Raw genomic sequence first — 15364 nt, 5'->3', positions numbered from 1 at the left:
CCGGAGCGCACCACAGTCCGCACATCATGGTACAGAAGAAAGGTAGTCTCTCTGTCTCCAAAGTTAGCCTGAAGGTGATAAGAAAGAATTTGCATGAGTTTCAACCTGCATATTTGTTTGTTTGGTGTCTCAGCAGAGCAAGACGAGTGATAACAGAATGGTCATGCAGTATACAGGCTGTCCATATAAATGTTATCAGCTCTTAAACGAAATAAGGGCTCTGTGTGAGTAGGTGTATCGGTATAATTCTTCTTAGTCATCATTGTTATTGTTGCTCATACGTCTGATAGAACTTGTTCTGAGTGATCTACCTGCCTGATGTTCTACCTACTGTTAAGACTACAGATGCTGACATCTGAGCCTGTGAGGGTCTTGCCATCAACTGCTGGCCTTGGCGGTATCTAGGGTATCAGATGCTGGGCATAATTGTTCAGCCACTTGCACCAGGAAAGAACACAACACTGATTTCTTTTTCTTTCAATGTCTTCTTCTAAGGAAAACTGCCTTTGCATCATTGACTACAGTGCTTGAAGTGTTATCTGTGACTATTTCAACTCTTGGTGGGGATGCAATACCATTGTGACAAAGACGTGCTATGTGACAAGCAAGGTTTTTGGTTTGAAGAGATTCTTCTAAAATCTGGGTAATTGCCTTTGTGATGTGTGAAGGCTTTGTTTAATGCATGTTTCAATACACAATCATAGTTCATTAGTGGGGAAGGCAAATGCCTTCAGAGGTCAGAAAACATAGTTAGATCAAGGTTTCGGTTTGCAATGGGGGGGTCGCAGGAGGTGAGTGGTCCAGTGTACCAGTCTGGAGGTGCTGGCGCCGTGGCCACCATCCACCGGCAGGCCTACCACTCCATGGCCAAGGCTGTCGCTGCACTGACTCTGCAGTGCCCACAGGAGGCGATACCTGTAGTGCAGAAGTTTCTGCATGACATTCAGGTGAGAAATAATCTGTAATGAAGTCAAAAACAGCTGTGCTAGATTTGTTAGGAACACTCAGTTCACTTGTAAACAAAACCTAATACACGCAAACACAAAAGAAAAAAATTGGGCACAAACCACCAGACGATGATTGTCAAAGTAAAGTAATAGCCTCCTGATAGGCTCACTGAGATATGCTGCTGAGGAAACTTATTGGTTAGCTCTAGTGGTCAGGCTAGGTTAGGCCGTGTGAGTACTGTGACATTGCACTGGCTCCTGGATCAGCCTGTTTTACTAACCACGTTAGGACTCCCTCGAGGGTACATACAGTCGATCATATACTGAACTCGAAGGGAATTGCAAAATAATTTATGCTGTTAAATCTCGATATAACGAAGTAGGTATAATTGACAATTTGCTTCGTTATATCCAAATTTCGTTGTATTGAAATTCGACCTTTTATGCAAATAAGTACAGTCGCCGATCAATTTTTCTTACATGGAAAGGGGCCGCAGAACTTTCCGAATTATCGGGCAATTGAAAAAAGCGAACTTGAATGAGAAAATAAATTCATTTTGATGAATTTGGGAGTCGGCGACGAGTAATATGGTTTCATGACATGTCGATGATATTTTCACATAGACAGTACGAATTAAGTGAAGCGAACCGCACTTTCGCGGGCACTCTGCTCCCCCCCCCCCCCTTGCGTGGAGAGTGAATGCTTTGTCTGTCTTGCTGCAGCAGGTCACTGAAACTCGAGTTACACAACCTTCAGTGGTAAATGTGCAGGAAGAAAGCTTACATGATGCCATGCTGTCATGGCATGGCATTGAGTAGCTCTAATTAAGGAGGGACGCAGGGATCAACTTGGGAAAAACGACCCAAAAATCACTTTTTAGAAAGTTGCAGATTTCGATTCATTGACCCCTTTTCTATAATTTTTCCAAGTATTTCCGCTGAAAACGACCGCTAAGTACCATAAATAAATATATACATAAGGCAATACAGCGAAAATTTTGTGAAAATCGTTGGAAAAGTTGCGGTTTTCGAGCGTCCCTAGCTTTGGAACGGCAGTACGCGCGGCCATGCTGGTACCTTGAAAAGCATGTCTCTTCGCCTTTTTGATGCCTCTCTCTCATTTCCTGATAGAGAGAAGAGCAAGCATAAAAAGATAAAAAGTGTGAAAGTCACGGAGCAGCTTGTCACGGCCGCCGATTGGCTTGCTTTGTCATGTGCATTCTATGAGCCGCCCCCCATTGGCCGGGTCTGGAAGCGAGCTGCAGCGTCTGTTTCTCCCGTTTTTTCACGCGCTGGCCGCTGCCCCTTTGTTTACGCGTTGGATTTCGAGGTACGCCGCCACTTCATTGCTTTATTCGGATTTTAGTTTTATATTTCACTTTGTCGTTTCGAGCATGACTGGGCGAACCAAGCACCGCTTCGGCGGCCGCAAGCGCAAACCGCCAAACATCCGAAGGATAAGTAGCCCTAGCAGAGATGTGTCCGTGCACGGTTTGCAAGAGAGACCGTCGAGGCATTGCCGGGCAGTTCGCAGGCTGTTGCAGCCTTGAGTTCTTGTGGTGATGATAACGAACTGATAGCGACCTTGGAGCATGCTCGGCGGTGATGGACTCAAGCGAGTCGAGCGGCTGAGAAAGATGCCTTGCTCAAGAAGAGGGCACAAAAAGCACGTGAAGGCAGCATAAAAGATGCAAAAAGCCAAGAGATCAACTTGACATCTGGAAGTACAAGGCTGGTGGTTTCTAGTCGAATAGACATGGTCCAAAACTTCGAAAACCTTTTTCTCAAAACTTTTTTCTATTACCAAGGCCAACTTGCAAAGCCAACATCTCAGCCACCGTTATGAATATTTTACACCGTTTGTTTTGTTACACTCATTGTGCACCACTGCACACAGTGACATGTTTTGTTTTCAAAATAGTTGCTTTAATAATTTATCTTTTGTTTTCACAGTCGAGATTTTCATGCAACTGAAGTAGTAGTAGTTGTAAACAAAAAAGTACTTGAGATATTGCAGCCGTATTTTCACAATTTTGTTTATGTGATATTATTAACACCTGCACAAAGTTTCATCAATATCGGCTGGTAAACAAAAAGGTTAGCTTTGATCCCCATGTCCCCCCTTAAGGCACTCGAACCCACAACCTTTAGTGGAAAAAAACAACTAATAAAAAGTAACAACACATTTGAATGAGAATGCGCCTTGAAAAAGACAAGTCCACTTGTGAAACGTTGACTCCTGCTTTTACCTTGTTCTTGTTTTGCTCAAGCACAGTCGAATCTCCATAATCGAAGGGACCCAAAAATTTGTTTGAATTAAAAGAAGTTCGAATTAAAGGAAGCTAATTGAACGGAGGACTTACCTGCAGTGGCACATGTGCACTGAGCAAACACACGAGTGGGAAGTTCCCGAAGATTTATTCACACATATTTACAAATTACGGTACTGTGATAGGGGACGGTGGATGCACGCATGGATAATTAAAAGAAACATACTATGTCGCGTAACAATTGTTCCTTATAGCTTTTGGTACGCTTCACCGCGTAGCACTCCTGTATTGGGGCGAAGCTGACTTTCAGGAATTGGCATTATGCAACGCTTCATGCTTTCCGCTCTCCGAAGTCATTGGCGAGAATTACAAAGGAAGAGTTGGCACCGTTGCCATCAGCTGCAAATTGTTTCAATGAAAAACACGGCACCGAACGGCAATAACCTTGGCCGTGAACGTAAAAGTAGCTATGCCTAGCGTTGCCGCGGTGTTGGTACAGCTGCCAGCGAATCTATGTGCGAGAGCGCCGGCTCGAGGCGGTGTGATAATCAAAATGGTGGTGGTGGTGGTCGTTTCGGACTTGTGGTCATGTCAGAAAGTCCAGAAAATTGGACAGTGAAGGTTTTTTGTGTTCGAAATTTCACACGTTCTTATACATTGGCTCTATGGGGTACATGATGGCGCCGTGAAGGTGTCCGTATTATCGGGCATGTCCGAAAAATTGGGGGTCCGGAAAATCGGGCATTGACATTATAGGACGGCCGTCGCTAACAGAAGTAATCAGGGATGTGCGTTTATACATCAGGGTGTCTACCAACCGGGAAAACCGGGAATTCTCAGGGAATTTGAATAGTCTGGAAATACTCAGGGAAAACTCGGGGAATCTGGGCTTCTATCAGGGAAAATTAGCTGTAACGTTATTGAAAGGGAACAAAAGTCGTGTTAATGCTGATTCCAGTAACAGGAATCACAACGAATCGTCATTGACGCTGTGTCATCGGCACGAGGTATTGCCAGAGTAGTCAACGACCGATTTTCCGGATGGCCGATTTTTCGGACATGCCCGATAATTCGCATGGCTTTGCGGCACCACCACGTACTCCATATAGTCAATGTATATTGCCCTGACTGCAGGTCAAAAATGGCATTAATCAAAGCCACCACCGCTGCCATTTTCATTATCTCGCCTCCTCGAACCAGCACTTTCGCTCGCAGATCTGCTGGCAGCTGTAGTCACCACTGCGGCAACGTTAGTCCTGGCTGCTTCTACGTTCACTATTAAGCTTCTTGCCATGTGGTGCCATGTTTTGCATTGAAAGAATTCGCCGCTGTCAGCAATGGCATCGACTCTGCCTTTGTAATCCTCGCGATTGGCTTCGAAGCTCACAGAGCACAGCGCGTTGCATAATGCCAGTCTCCGCAAGTTAAATTGGCCTCAGTACAGCAGTGTTACGCGGTGAAGCATAACAAGCATGGGAAGGGGCAATTGTCACGGGACACAGTATGTATTCCTTAATTATACATGTGTGCACCCCCATTTCCTGTCACAGTACGAGCACCGATATGCTTAATAAGTGTACTGGCAGGCCTTAAGAACTTTTTCGGACGTTCCTGTGTCAATTTTAGCCCTTAAGGGCAGTTAAAGACATGCATTCATTTTTTTCGGACTGCCCGATTTTTCGGATGTTATTGCGACCTCTCGAAAATGCAAAAAATTGGACATTGACTGTACAAATGACCACGAGGATGCTTCAAATGATCCATGGGGTGAACGCGTGGCAGGAGGAGGATAAGAACAGAAAGGACCGATGCACTGAGGAATTTACAGGAACGGAAGCATACCGCCACCTCTTTGAAGGAGCTTGAGCTCAAAAAACAAAGTGTTGGCTGATGCCAAGATGCAGGTGTTCCACATCCAAACAAAAATAAACTCTTTAAAGCAGTGAAACCCAACACAGATGTTGTGTGGGGGCTGAGAGTATGTCAGAACAGTTGAGGTTGACTTCCCAGCTGCTGAGAGAGAATCTTAGTTGTGACAAAGTTCAGGCCTCATACCGATGAGCTTGCTATCAGTTGATAGAAATAGCTCATATTTGAAAATATTTACTTCTGTATGCATCTCCTTTTCATTCGTGTTTGAAAATGTTCAACTCAATTTGGAATGGGTTCTAGCATTTTTTTCGCTGTGCATTTTACTAACACCTTCTTCTCTGATTTCATTTTAAATAGATATTACTATTCAAAATGGTTAAGTCATTATTTGTTTCTATATGCTTACTAGAGAGAGAGAGCATCCGGCAGCATGGTGTCAGCCTGTCTTGACATAAAACAAAGTTCTGGCTCATTCAGGGAATATTGCAAAGGTGCTCAGGGAAAACCTGGAAAACTCGAAATTTGGAAATGTCAACTTGGTAGACACTCTGGTTTCTGTCACTGGCAGCTAAGCACGCCCATCTGTTTCTGTCCTCTCAAAGTGGACATGGCTATGTTATTGCCGCAAACTTGCCGATATTAATGATATTATTCATTACTGATACGGAAGAAACTGTTTAAATGCACTTAATGTACTCACGAGAAGAAAAAAAAAATAGCATTCAGCATGTTCGGTTTGCTCTGCCGGCCGACATTTTTGTTTTGGTGCGCTGCATTACATACAGCGCCAGCCGCCTATTTGTTGACCCATTGTCATCCTGCAGCAAATGCGGAATGAAAATTAATGTTTTTTTTTCTTTTCAAGGGAAATTTAACCCGCATAATGTTCGCACCTCTGAATTTGCATCAATTTTTTTGACAAAAAAGTGCGATCATTATGCGAGTAAATACGGTATTCATTTTGAACCTTCATATCCAATTGAATATTCAAAAATTTTCAAATACCTACTTTTTAAATTGAATACAAGTATTAGGAATCTAATATACGATAATATTAGGAATTTAATATATGGTAATATTCGAAATTTTTGAATATTTGCACACTTATAGTTTTAATCGATGTGCACTATTTTGGATGCTTTGCCATCTGCTCTGTGCATGTTTTCTCCCAGTGTTTGTGCAGCACCTGGCTTGTGCAACTTTGGGTGTTTGTTGCAAACTTTGGTTGTTTGTTTCAGCATATTGGTCACCTGATTCAATGAATTGGTCACCTGCTTCAACGAATTGGTCATTTGTTGCAAAAGTTTGGTCAATTGTTGCAACGAATTGGTTGCTTGTTGCAACGTGCGAGAGCCAATTTCCCCCTGCGCTGTTAAATTTATACGACGGCCACTTTCAAATGCAACGCAAGATGCAGGAATACTACAGAATGGAGCTGCATGAAATGGGGACATAATACATGGGATTCAGCGGGATTTAGACCAGGCCATGAAATCGCGACATAGCAGCCTGGAAAACACAACATCGGGGAACGTATCAATGGGGTTCCACTGTATTTGTGTCGTATATAGCCTACTGTTGAGCAGTGTTGTGTTAACATCATCATTGTGCCTTTTTTTTTCTTCTTAGTTTATGAATGACGATAATGATTAGCAGCAGACATTTCAGGTTACGTAGATGTTACAACGAAGCAAGTTTCTTACCATCTTGTTGCATTCATTTCTGCAGGCTAATCGCAGTGTGGACTCTATTCAGCTGTTTGCCCTGCTTGCCATTGGAGAAATTGGCCGGCATATGTGAGTGTTCACATGTTTTTTTGGGAACATTAGAGTGCAGGGTGCTGAATCTTGACCACATAATTTTTTTTTCAACGTGTTTACTTGTGTGACATCGAGCCTTGTTGCTTTTATTTTCCCAGAGACTTGAGCACCGTTGCAGATCTCAATCCTGTGCTCCTTGAGGCATTCTCATCACAGAGTGAAGAAGTGAAGACAGCAGCATCTTTTGCTTTAGGTTTGCTAAAACTCTACTTTTCAACTTTTCTTTCAATTGGTGCAGTCCTAATGCATGGCCTTTTGCTAATATCATATCCTAAATTGAAGAACAGCATGCTCTGAACTGTGTATAAAATAGGCATTTAGCCAGCAATAGTGCTTATGCTGCCATAACATCATATAGCAAAATTGTATATAGTAGCCTTCTGCCTGCAGCAGTAATGGCATCGTGCATCTTTTGTACACAAATGGCTTTGCATACACGTAAAATGCAAGGAGCACCGTTCCTGTGATAACTGGAAGCGGGGGCATGTTTCTGACAGTGCCATGCTAAATACAAATTTCCCGCTGTGGTTGTAGTCCCACTGCTTCCACCATGTCACATAACTGAGGGATTCAACAGAATATGTGGTACAGGGTGTATATTCACCTTGGTTCGAGAACCTGCTAGTTTGAGAAATGTCTACGAGTTCAGCCAGTTGTTCCAGAGCACATGCGCTTGAGCCTAGCTATATGGTTGGTCATAGGGGCCTCCTGCTCTTATATCTGCTAGTACTTCAGTCCACTACGACTGAAAATTTTCTTTATAGCTTTGGCTCTTTGAATGCATATGGTACAACTTTCTCTCTTTTCCATAATGCAAGATTTAGGGAGCTGTGGTAATTGCAATCTCCTCTCTCAATTGCTGGCTTTTGATGGTGGAACCTGGATTTTACAGGTAGCGTGAGTGTTGGCAATCTGACTGAGTACTTGCCTTTTGTGCTGAAGGAAATTGGAGAGCAGCCCAGGAGGCAGTACCTTCTGCTACACTCGCTCAAGGAGGTAAGCTTGCATTAATACACCGCAGTGGACACTGATGCCTGAATAAATTGGTGCAGCTCGAGGGGCATAAAAGAAACACATTTATCAGTGCCCAGTGCATCAGCCAGATTGTTATTTCAGCATTTTAATAATGGTTTCCTTTTGCTCACTCTTTTGCAGATTATAAGCTGCCTGTCATCGAGCCCCGAGAGCATTCAGGCCCTTGACCCATTCATTGAGTCGATCTGGTTAGTATGGGCACCAAAACATGAATAAACGTGATGTGTATCACCTAAATTATGCAAGAATGAGTGTTGGACAGTGCTTCGTGCTGTACCACACGGTTTAAAGTGGAAAACCAACTAGCCCAAACCATCACCCTTCTAAATGAGTGAAACATTTGGTTTGTCAGCATTTCTTAAAATTGTTATTTTGTGCCCTAATTAAGTACTCTGGCTAGAAAAGAGAAAGTAAGAAAGTGATTGATCTGTTTTGCCTGGTATGGTGACCAGTGGCCATGGTGTTCTGTTGAGCACTAAGTCTTGGGTTTGATTCCTAGCCACAACAGATGCACTTCAGTTGGGTTAGACTGCAAAAATGATAATCTACTTAGATTTGGGTAAGGAAGCCAACATTTTTGAAATTACCAGTAATCTTCAGCCCCTTTATTACAGCATGCTTCATAGCCCATCTGTTGCTTTGGGACATTGAACCCCGTAATTTCATTTGATTTCGTTTGCTCATAGGAGTGCTGATAACAACTCGCTCTGAAAACACTTAGAGCACTGTCGCCATGACATTATGGACATTACATTGCTCCTCTGGGTGCACAAATTTGCTTGATGCAGGTCTCTTCTGGTGCAGCACTGGGAGTGCCCAGAAGAAGGGGCACGCAATGTGGTGGCTGAATGCCTGGGCCGCTTGGCACTGGTGCGCCCCGCACTGCTGGTGCCGCGGCTGGAGGCCTGTCTGGACAGCCCGTCGCCACTGGCTCGTGCCACAGTGGTAGCTGCTGCCAAGTGGGCACTCGCCGAACGCTCGCCCAGCGCCACACATGCCGGCTCTGCTGGTGGGTGCTCACCATTTTAATGGGATAGCGTTAAGGGCCCCCGTGTCGCATAAAATCCGGTGTCAGCGTCGTTTAGCGAAAAATCATTCCTAAGCACAACCGTGCAGGCCCTCCACATGGCACAGGGGGGTTACTGAGCTAATTGAATTCTTCAGAGTAGGATGCCTAAGAAAAATTTTTAAAACGCAACCTGCAGACATCGTACCGTCAGATTGTAGTTTGAATACATCAGAAAACAACTCTGTTGTGCGGAAACTCAAACGTAAACCCCTTTTCCAGTGTTTCTACCATTATAGAGCAGTGCGTTGCACTCGGTTTCTTGCAACAGCACCATCCCTATGGGGCTTGACTCCACGCATCTACAGCCTATGCAAGAGGCTGTGTTTCTACCAGAAAGATCACCCGCTCGCCTTCGTGCATAGCGTTTGCCGCCAGCGTTTCCCTGTAAACATCACGGTTACATAAGCTGCAGTTGCTGGGAAGCGTGAGACACAGTCAGGGAGGGATCTTTGCATGCTATCGCATTCCACTCTTAAAGGCGAAGCTTAAGTGTCCTCCAAATTTTTGTTGCAAAGGCTGTATTCGTTATGTTGGCAGATATACATGTTGCTTTGTTAAGAGGCTTGGAAAGCTGAAGCAGGATGAAAGGCTGGGCGAAGTGGTTTGTCTCAATTAAGAAAGCATCAAAATGGACAATCACATAGACAAGTACTTACCTGCCACATTCCTGATACAAATGTTAAGTTACAACTTTGGGTATGTTTGTGTGCCCTTGCATGCTTGGTTATTCTGTGTTGATTTGTGTTTTTGCCTAAACTAATCTATTTTTATGAGGTTGCACAGTTTTTCCATGCAAATGCGTTCTTAGGCAGAAATTGAAAATGAAAAGCTCAAAAATGGCCTGGCTCTTCAACATGTACAGTTGCTGCAATGTACTGTTACTTGTACTGTTACCATCCATTTGCTAATTGGGTTTTCCTGTTCGGGAGCTTATCACTTTAGCCTTCGTGCTAAACTTGCACTATGCTGCACCACTGTGCATTCTAGATTTTCAGGGAACACTTCTTATAAGAAAATAACACCTTGTCTAGGGTTGGCTTTCTTCTACAGCTCGAGTCGCCTGTTGGTCGAAACCAAAGTGATGAATATAAATATTCTGTTATATTTATATTCTGGTGCTGAATACATTGGATGCTAACTAGTACTGTCGACCTCCATTTATTTGGCCCTGAAGGAACTGGCAAAATCAGTGTATTTATCCAGCGGGTCGAATTAAGCAAAATTCAGAAAAAAACTTCAAAACACTCTGCTGTTTCATTTGGCAGCATTTAGCGTGTTTACTCGCACAATGATCACACTTTCTTTTGTCAAAAAAATTGACTCAAATTCAGGGGTGCGATCATTACGCTGGTTAAATTTCTTGCGAAAAGAAACATTTTCTTTTTTCATCCCGCGTTTGCTGCGGGATGACTACGGGTCAACAAGTAGGCGGCTGCCGTTGCCAGTGCAGGACACCAAAACAAAATGGTGGCTGGCGGAGCAAGTCGAATGCGCCGAACGCAATTATTTTTCTTCTCGTGAGTCCATTATGCGCATTGAAACAGTTTCTTCCGTATCAGTAATGAATAATATCGTTAATAGTATCGGCAAGTTTGCGACGATAACGGAGCCATGTCGACTTTGAGGGGACAGAAACAGAGATGGGCGCGCTTAGCTGCCAGTGACGTAGAAACACATGGTGGGCATGCTGCAGAAACTGTGGCATTTGTCTTCACTGCTATCCTAATACAGCATGTTTCCACTAAGGGTGGGTGAATATCTTAGCTGCGCTACAAGCGTCGGCGTATGAGTAGGGTACACTTCTAACAAATCAGTAAATGTGGCCACTATTGTTGCCGCTCGTGATTTGTTGCGTGCCCACGAGTGCAGACGAGAAGAATCGAAAGGCGCCTTTTATGTTGTTGTTGTTGACCAAAACCATTATGACTCCTACAAATAATAAAGCCGAGGCAAGTTTGGTTGTAGTTTTTTTTTTTCGTGGAAGTGCGGAAACTGATGAAAGGAATAAATGGGGCGTCTGCTTAAGAATGTTGGGTGCGTTCAGACCGCTTCGTACGTCTTCAAAAGTCGTTCGTGTAGCATTTGACAGATGGCAAGCGCGATCATCATTAGCTAGACTTGGCACGCGACATATCGCTGCGACAAGTTCAGGGTGCGATCATTACACGCGAAAGAAAAACGATCTAATTTTGACGACAAAACTCAGGGGTGCGATCATTACGCGAGTGCGATCATTATGCGAGTAAATAAGGTACGTGTTTCTAAGTCGTGCCAAAATCAAACGCACTCGCTTTCTATGTGTCCAAGGTAGAAATCTAATATAGAGATAGCATTAGCCCCCGTATTCAGAAATGCATCTTAACTTGAAGCCTATGGTTGATTTTATCTAAATTATGCCTGCTGTGAACGTGCCCAAGATGCTCATTGGGTTTTCTTTGGTGTGTTCACCACAGGCATCATTTAAATAAATTCAATCATGGGCTTCAAGTTGTGATGCCTTTCTGAAAACAGGGTCAAGCTTCTAAACAAGGTAGAAATCTAATGTGCACCTGATTTTTTAGCAAGAAAAATGGGCAAAGGTCTATTGTATGTTGCACAGTGGTGGCCAAATTCCTAAAGTCAGCTTTTCTGCAATACAGCCATGTTAAACGGCAAAACACGAACGTCGTGAATGCAGATTTCTGTTCAGTTATCACGGGAAACACAAAAATGGCCTGCGTTGTAATCGGCAGATATCGTAATCAGGCATTGTGCGCTACCGTTATTACTTGAAAATCTTCCTCATTCCTCAGGCAGGCCGAAAATAGGCTTTTTAACGGGCGATGACATGTTTGATGCTTCTCTCCCCTAAACTTTGTGGAGACAGGTGCTGCCAGTAAAGCATTTGCTATTGAGGTCACCATAAGGGCGATAAGGCATGTTACTGCTGACTGTTCAAGCTTGAAATATACAGTAAAAGCCAATTTTAGGATCGAAATAAATAAAGTTTGGGCCCATAGAAATACATGGGTGCTTGCTGGGACCTTCTATTGAGATTGAATTAATCGAAAAATTGAATTAGCTGGTGTCGAAATAATGGAAGTCTACTGTATTCATCTTTTCTCTGTTGTACGTTGCGAAAGCCCCGCCTTCGGGATAGTAAGATGAGATTTCGTACATTCAAGTAAGATGTTTTCTGGCATAATACATTCTATTCTTATATTCCCATAAAAGCACACTAGTACAGAGGTTCTGCAGCATAATTCGTGGCTGGGGTGGAGGGGGGTTTACCCTTCTTGGCTGGAAGTTAGCTTGCATCACATCTGCACAAATGTGGTTTGTACAGGGGCACCTTCGGAGGCGTCAGCAGTGCTGCGGCCAAGGCTGGCACGCTTCCTGGGTGCCTTGGGAGACCCAGATCTTGGAGTGCGGAGGGTGGCATTGCTGGCTCTGAACTCTGCTGCTCATAACCGGCCCCAAATGGTCCGTGACCTGCTTGATTCGCTTCTTCCACAGCTGTACCAAGAGACCAAAGTGCGGGTGAGTGTAGGACACGACTTTTGCACAGATTGTTGATCAGTACCTGCCATGATGGCTCAGTGACATGGCGTTCTGCTGCTGAGCAGGAGGTCGTAGTTTTTGTTCTGCAAAAACACTTCTGTACCCAGATTTCAGTGTCTGTTTAAAGGGCCCCTCACCAGGTGGTTATACGCTGGAACTTGTTTGTGCCCTTGAGGGAGCGTTCTTCTGCAAGAATTGTTCAAATTGGTTCATTAATAGCTGAGATGAAATGTTTCAGTGTGGTGAACCCATAATTTCAGGAGGCGAGCATCACTCCCCACCTTTTTTCTTCTTTTTTTCTCCCCCCCCCCTCACTTTCTTGTGGTGCAGTGCGCTTGCGCTGATGGTCTTGCACGCGAGCTGTTGTCTGTCTCCTTTTGTGCAGCACACGATTTCGTGCACTGTGCATGAGAGCACCTGACTAGCGGTATAAGTCAATGCTACACAAACACTGAGGCAGACGCAAGCAGATCAGAGTATGACTGTGCACTGGAAAACTGTAGAACATGACATTCTTTCACTCTCTGCACGTGCAACTGCACAACATGGGACCAAGCAGAAGAAATGGAAGTACACTTCTCTTGCTTTGGTATGAAGCAAAAAAAAAAAAAAAAAGAAGACATGCGGACATTCAGTTTGTAGGTCTTATTTCTCTTAACATTAATTTATCTATTGAAGCAACAGATCAAAATAACTGCTGTTGCCTTGAATAATTCTCAGTCATGCCACTGTGAGTGATGGCACAGCATGGTGAACTACGTAGGTTCACTTGTACGATTGACGTTGACTCTCGGGCTGGGAGTGTGGTGTCCACGAGGAGGGTGCAGGGCACTTAGTTTGAAATTTCGGCTGCTTCCACAGTGCATAACGATGTAATACTTTGCAGGCACGATCATTAGCACACATTGTATGCACTGCGCTTGTCACTTCAAAATGGCCAGAAATAATGCAGAGGCATCTCCTTGCTAGGAATCTCATAGCCCCAGTGTTGCTTTGGGTCCCTCATGAATCAGTCAAATCACATTTCACTTGTGTTGTTGAGTGTAGCTTGGTATTGTTGTCTCTGGGCCAGCATCATGGGAGATGAGCAGAGATGTGAAAAAGAAAGTGTAATCATGCTAAATTTTGTTTTGTAAGCATCATTAGCATTTTTGTAGAAACAGAGGTCGGGAAGTGGGCTGCTCTCACGATACAAACACAGAATTTAGCCATAAAGCACTGCAAGGACAGAACATAAGTTTCTGGGACTGCGGTATGCAAATAGTGCCTCTGGGCAAGTATCACAAAGACTGCCCTACTGCTTTCTTTTCAGATTCTGTAACAAGCTTTTAATCTGGCTTCTTTAATTGTGCTTATGCACCGTAGTGTCTTGCTTATATCAGGTCAAGAGATTTTTTTTTTCCATCAGTGATATGCAAATATAGTCATCTGGTGTGACACCTTGATGAAGCAGTCTTTGTATGTGCAAGCAAATGAGTAACTGTTTACAGCAGATTTATGGTTTTTGAAAGAATGTAAGTTTGGGCATCTTGGCATTCCATTTTAGGCCCTTAGCACATAAAGCACTTCGTCTACGTCTGTCTACATTGTGCCTTTGTCTTCTGTGTGCTAAAGGCTTATATGTTATGGTTCTTGATGTTGCCTATGCATTGTTCTTTTTCTGGTAGAACACAGTTTTATACTGCAAGTTACTTAGTTCAAGGCTGTGTAGAGGGATCGAAGTAAAGTTTAGCACTTAAGCTGTAGTTTCATGAAGAGGGACCCCCAATTCATACCATGCATTTTCATGTGTTCCCTACCTTTGTGTTTTTCTTCCAGAACGAACTTATTCGCGAGGTTGAGATGGGGCCATTCAAGCACACTGTCGATGATGGACTGGACATTCGCAAGGTAATGTGTGGAGCACTGCTTCAATATACATGTTGTATTGCTCATCAGTTTTGTGCTCTTATTTGTACAGGCAGCATACGAATGCATGTACACGTTGCTGGACACATGTCTGGAGCAGTTGGATGTCTTTGAGTTCCTGAACCACGTAGAGGAAGGTCTGAAGGATCACTACGACATCAAGATGCTTACTTACCTGATGCTGGTGCGCTTGTCCACCCTTTGCCCTGCTGCCATTCTACAAAGTAAGGCCTTACTTCCTTCTGTCTGTTTTCTTGGCAAAGTTTTTTAGCAATAGTCTTCCTCATATTTATTCATGGTGGTGCCTCAACCTAGAACCTCTTACTTTGCCCCAGTGAGTGAAAGCAAGGTGCTGCCTTTTCTGAGCAAGGTGGTGCACTTCACTGTTGCTCTTCAGTGGTTTCTATGACGAGGAGTTTCTTGAGAAACACATTGCCACTCTAGTGTGTTTGAGTAGGCACAGAGAGAACATGGAACATAAAAGATAAGGCTTAGCAACTTTTATAATCGTGGTACAGACCTTGATATAATGAAGTTGGTAAAATTGGCAATTTGATTTGTTTCATTGAAATTTCGTTCTATTGAAATTAGTTCTTTTATTTAAAAAGTACAGTCATCAATGAACTCGTCGTAAATGGAAAGGGCCACAATATTTTCCGAAATAATAGGTAGTGGGAAAAAGCAAATCTGAATGAGAAAAAATAATTTTGTTTAATTTAAGATTCAGTGGCGAAAGAGATGAAAAATCCGGTTTCATGCCATGTCGACAATCTCTTCACATTGGTGGTAGGTACGAAGCGAAACCAGCCATGCTATTGCATACACTCCACCCTCGTGGCACAACGCTATCATCAGTGGGACAGTGGTATCAGTGGGACAACGCTATCATGAAGAGCACCGTTA

At 43.6% G+C, this 15364-nt stretch overlaps 1 protein-coding gene across 1 annotated transcript in view; it reads left to right on the top strand.

The window, feature by feature from the left end:
- Cand1 (Cullin-associated and neddylation-dissociated 1) overlaps nucleotides 1–15364 on the top strand; it is a 100432-nt gene that overhangs the window by 64077 nt on the left and 20991 nt on the right. Inside the window, exons 19-27 of the mRNA XM_075688251.1 lie at nucleotides 789–947; nucleotides 6818–6885; nucleotides 7008–7102; nucleotides 7802–7905; nucleotides 8065–8132; nucleotides 8733–8953; nucleotides 12339–12532; nucleotides 14372–14443; nucleotides 14514–14685. Coding sequence (XP_075544366.1) covers nucleotides 789–947; nucleotides 6818–6885; nucleotides 7008–7102; nucleotides 7802–7905; nucleotides 8065–8132; nucleotides 8733–8953; nucleotides 12339–12532; nucleotides 14372–14443; nucleotides 14514–14685 — 1153 coding nt within the window. The remainder of the gene's footprint in view (nucleotides 1–788; nucleotides 948–6817; nucleotides 6886–7007; nucleotides 7103–7801; nucleotides 7906–8064; nucleotides 8133–8732; nucleotides 8954–12338; nucleotides 12533–14371; nucleotides 14444–14513; nucleotides 14686–15364) is intronic.

The sequence above is a fragment of the Dermacentor variabilis genome, chromosome 4 (assembly GCF_050947875.1).
Source record: "Dermacentor variabilis isolate Ectoservices chromosome 4, ASM5094787v1, whole genome shotgun sequence".
Lineage (NCBI taxonomy): Eukaryota > Metazoa > Arthropoda > Arachnida > Ixodida > Ixodidae > Dermacentor > Dermacentor variabilis.
The sequence above is the reverse complement of the archived record's forward strand: the minus strand, read 5'-3'. Positions and strand labels throughout refer to the sequence as shown.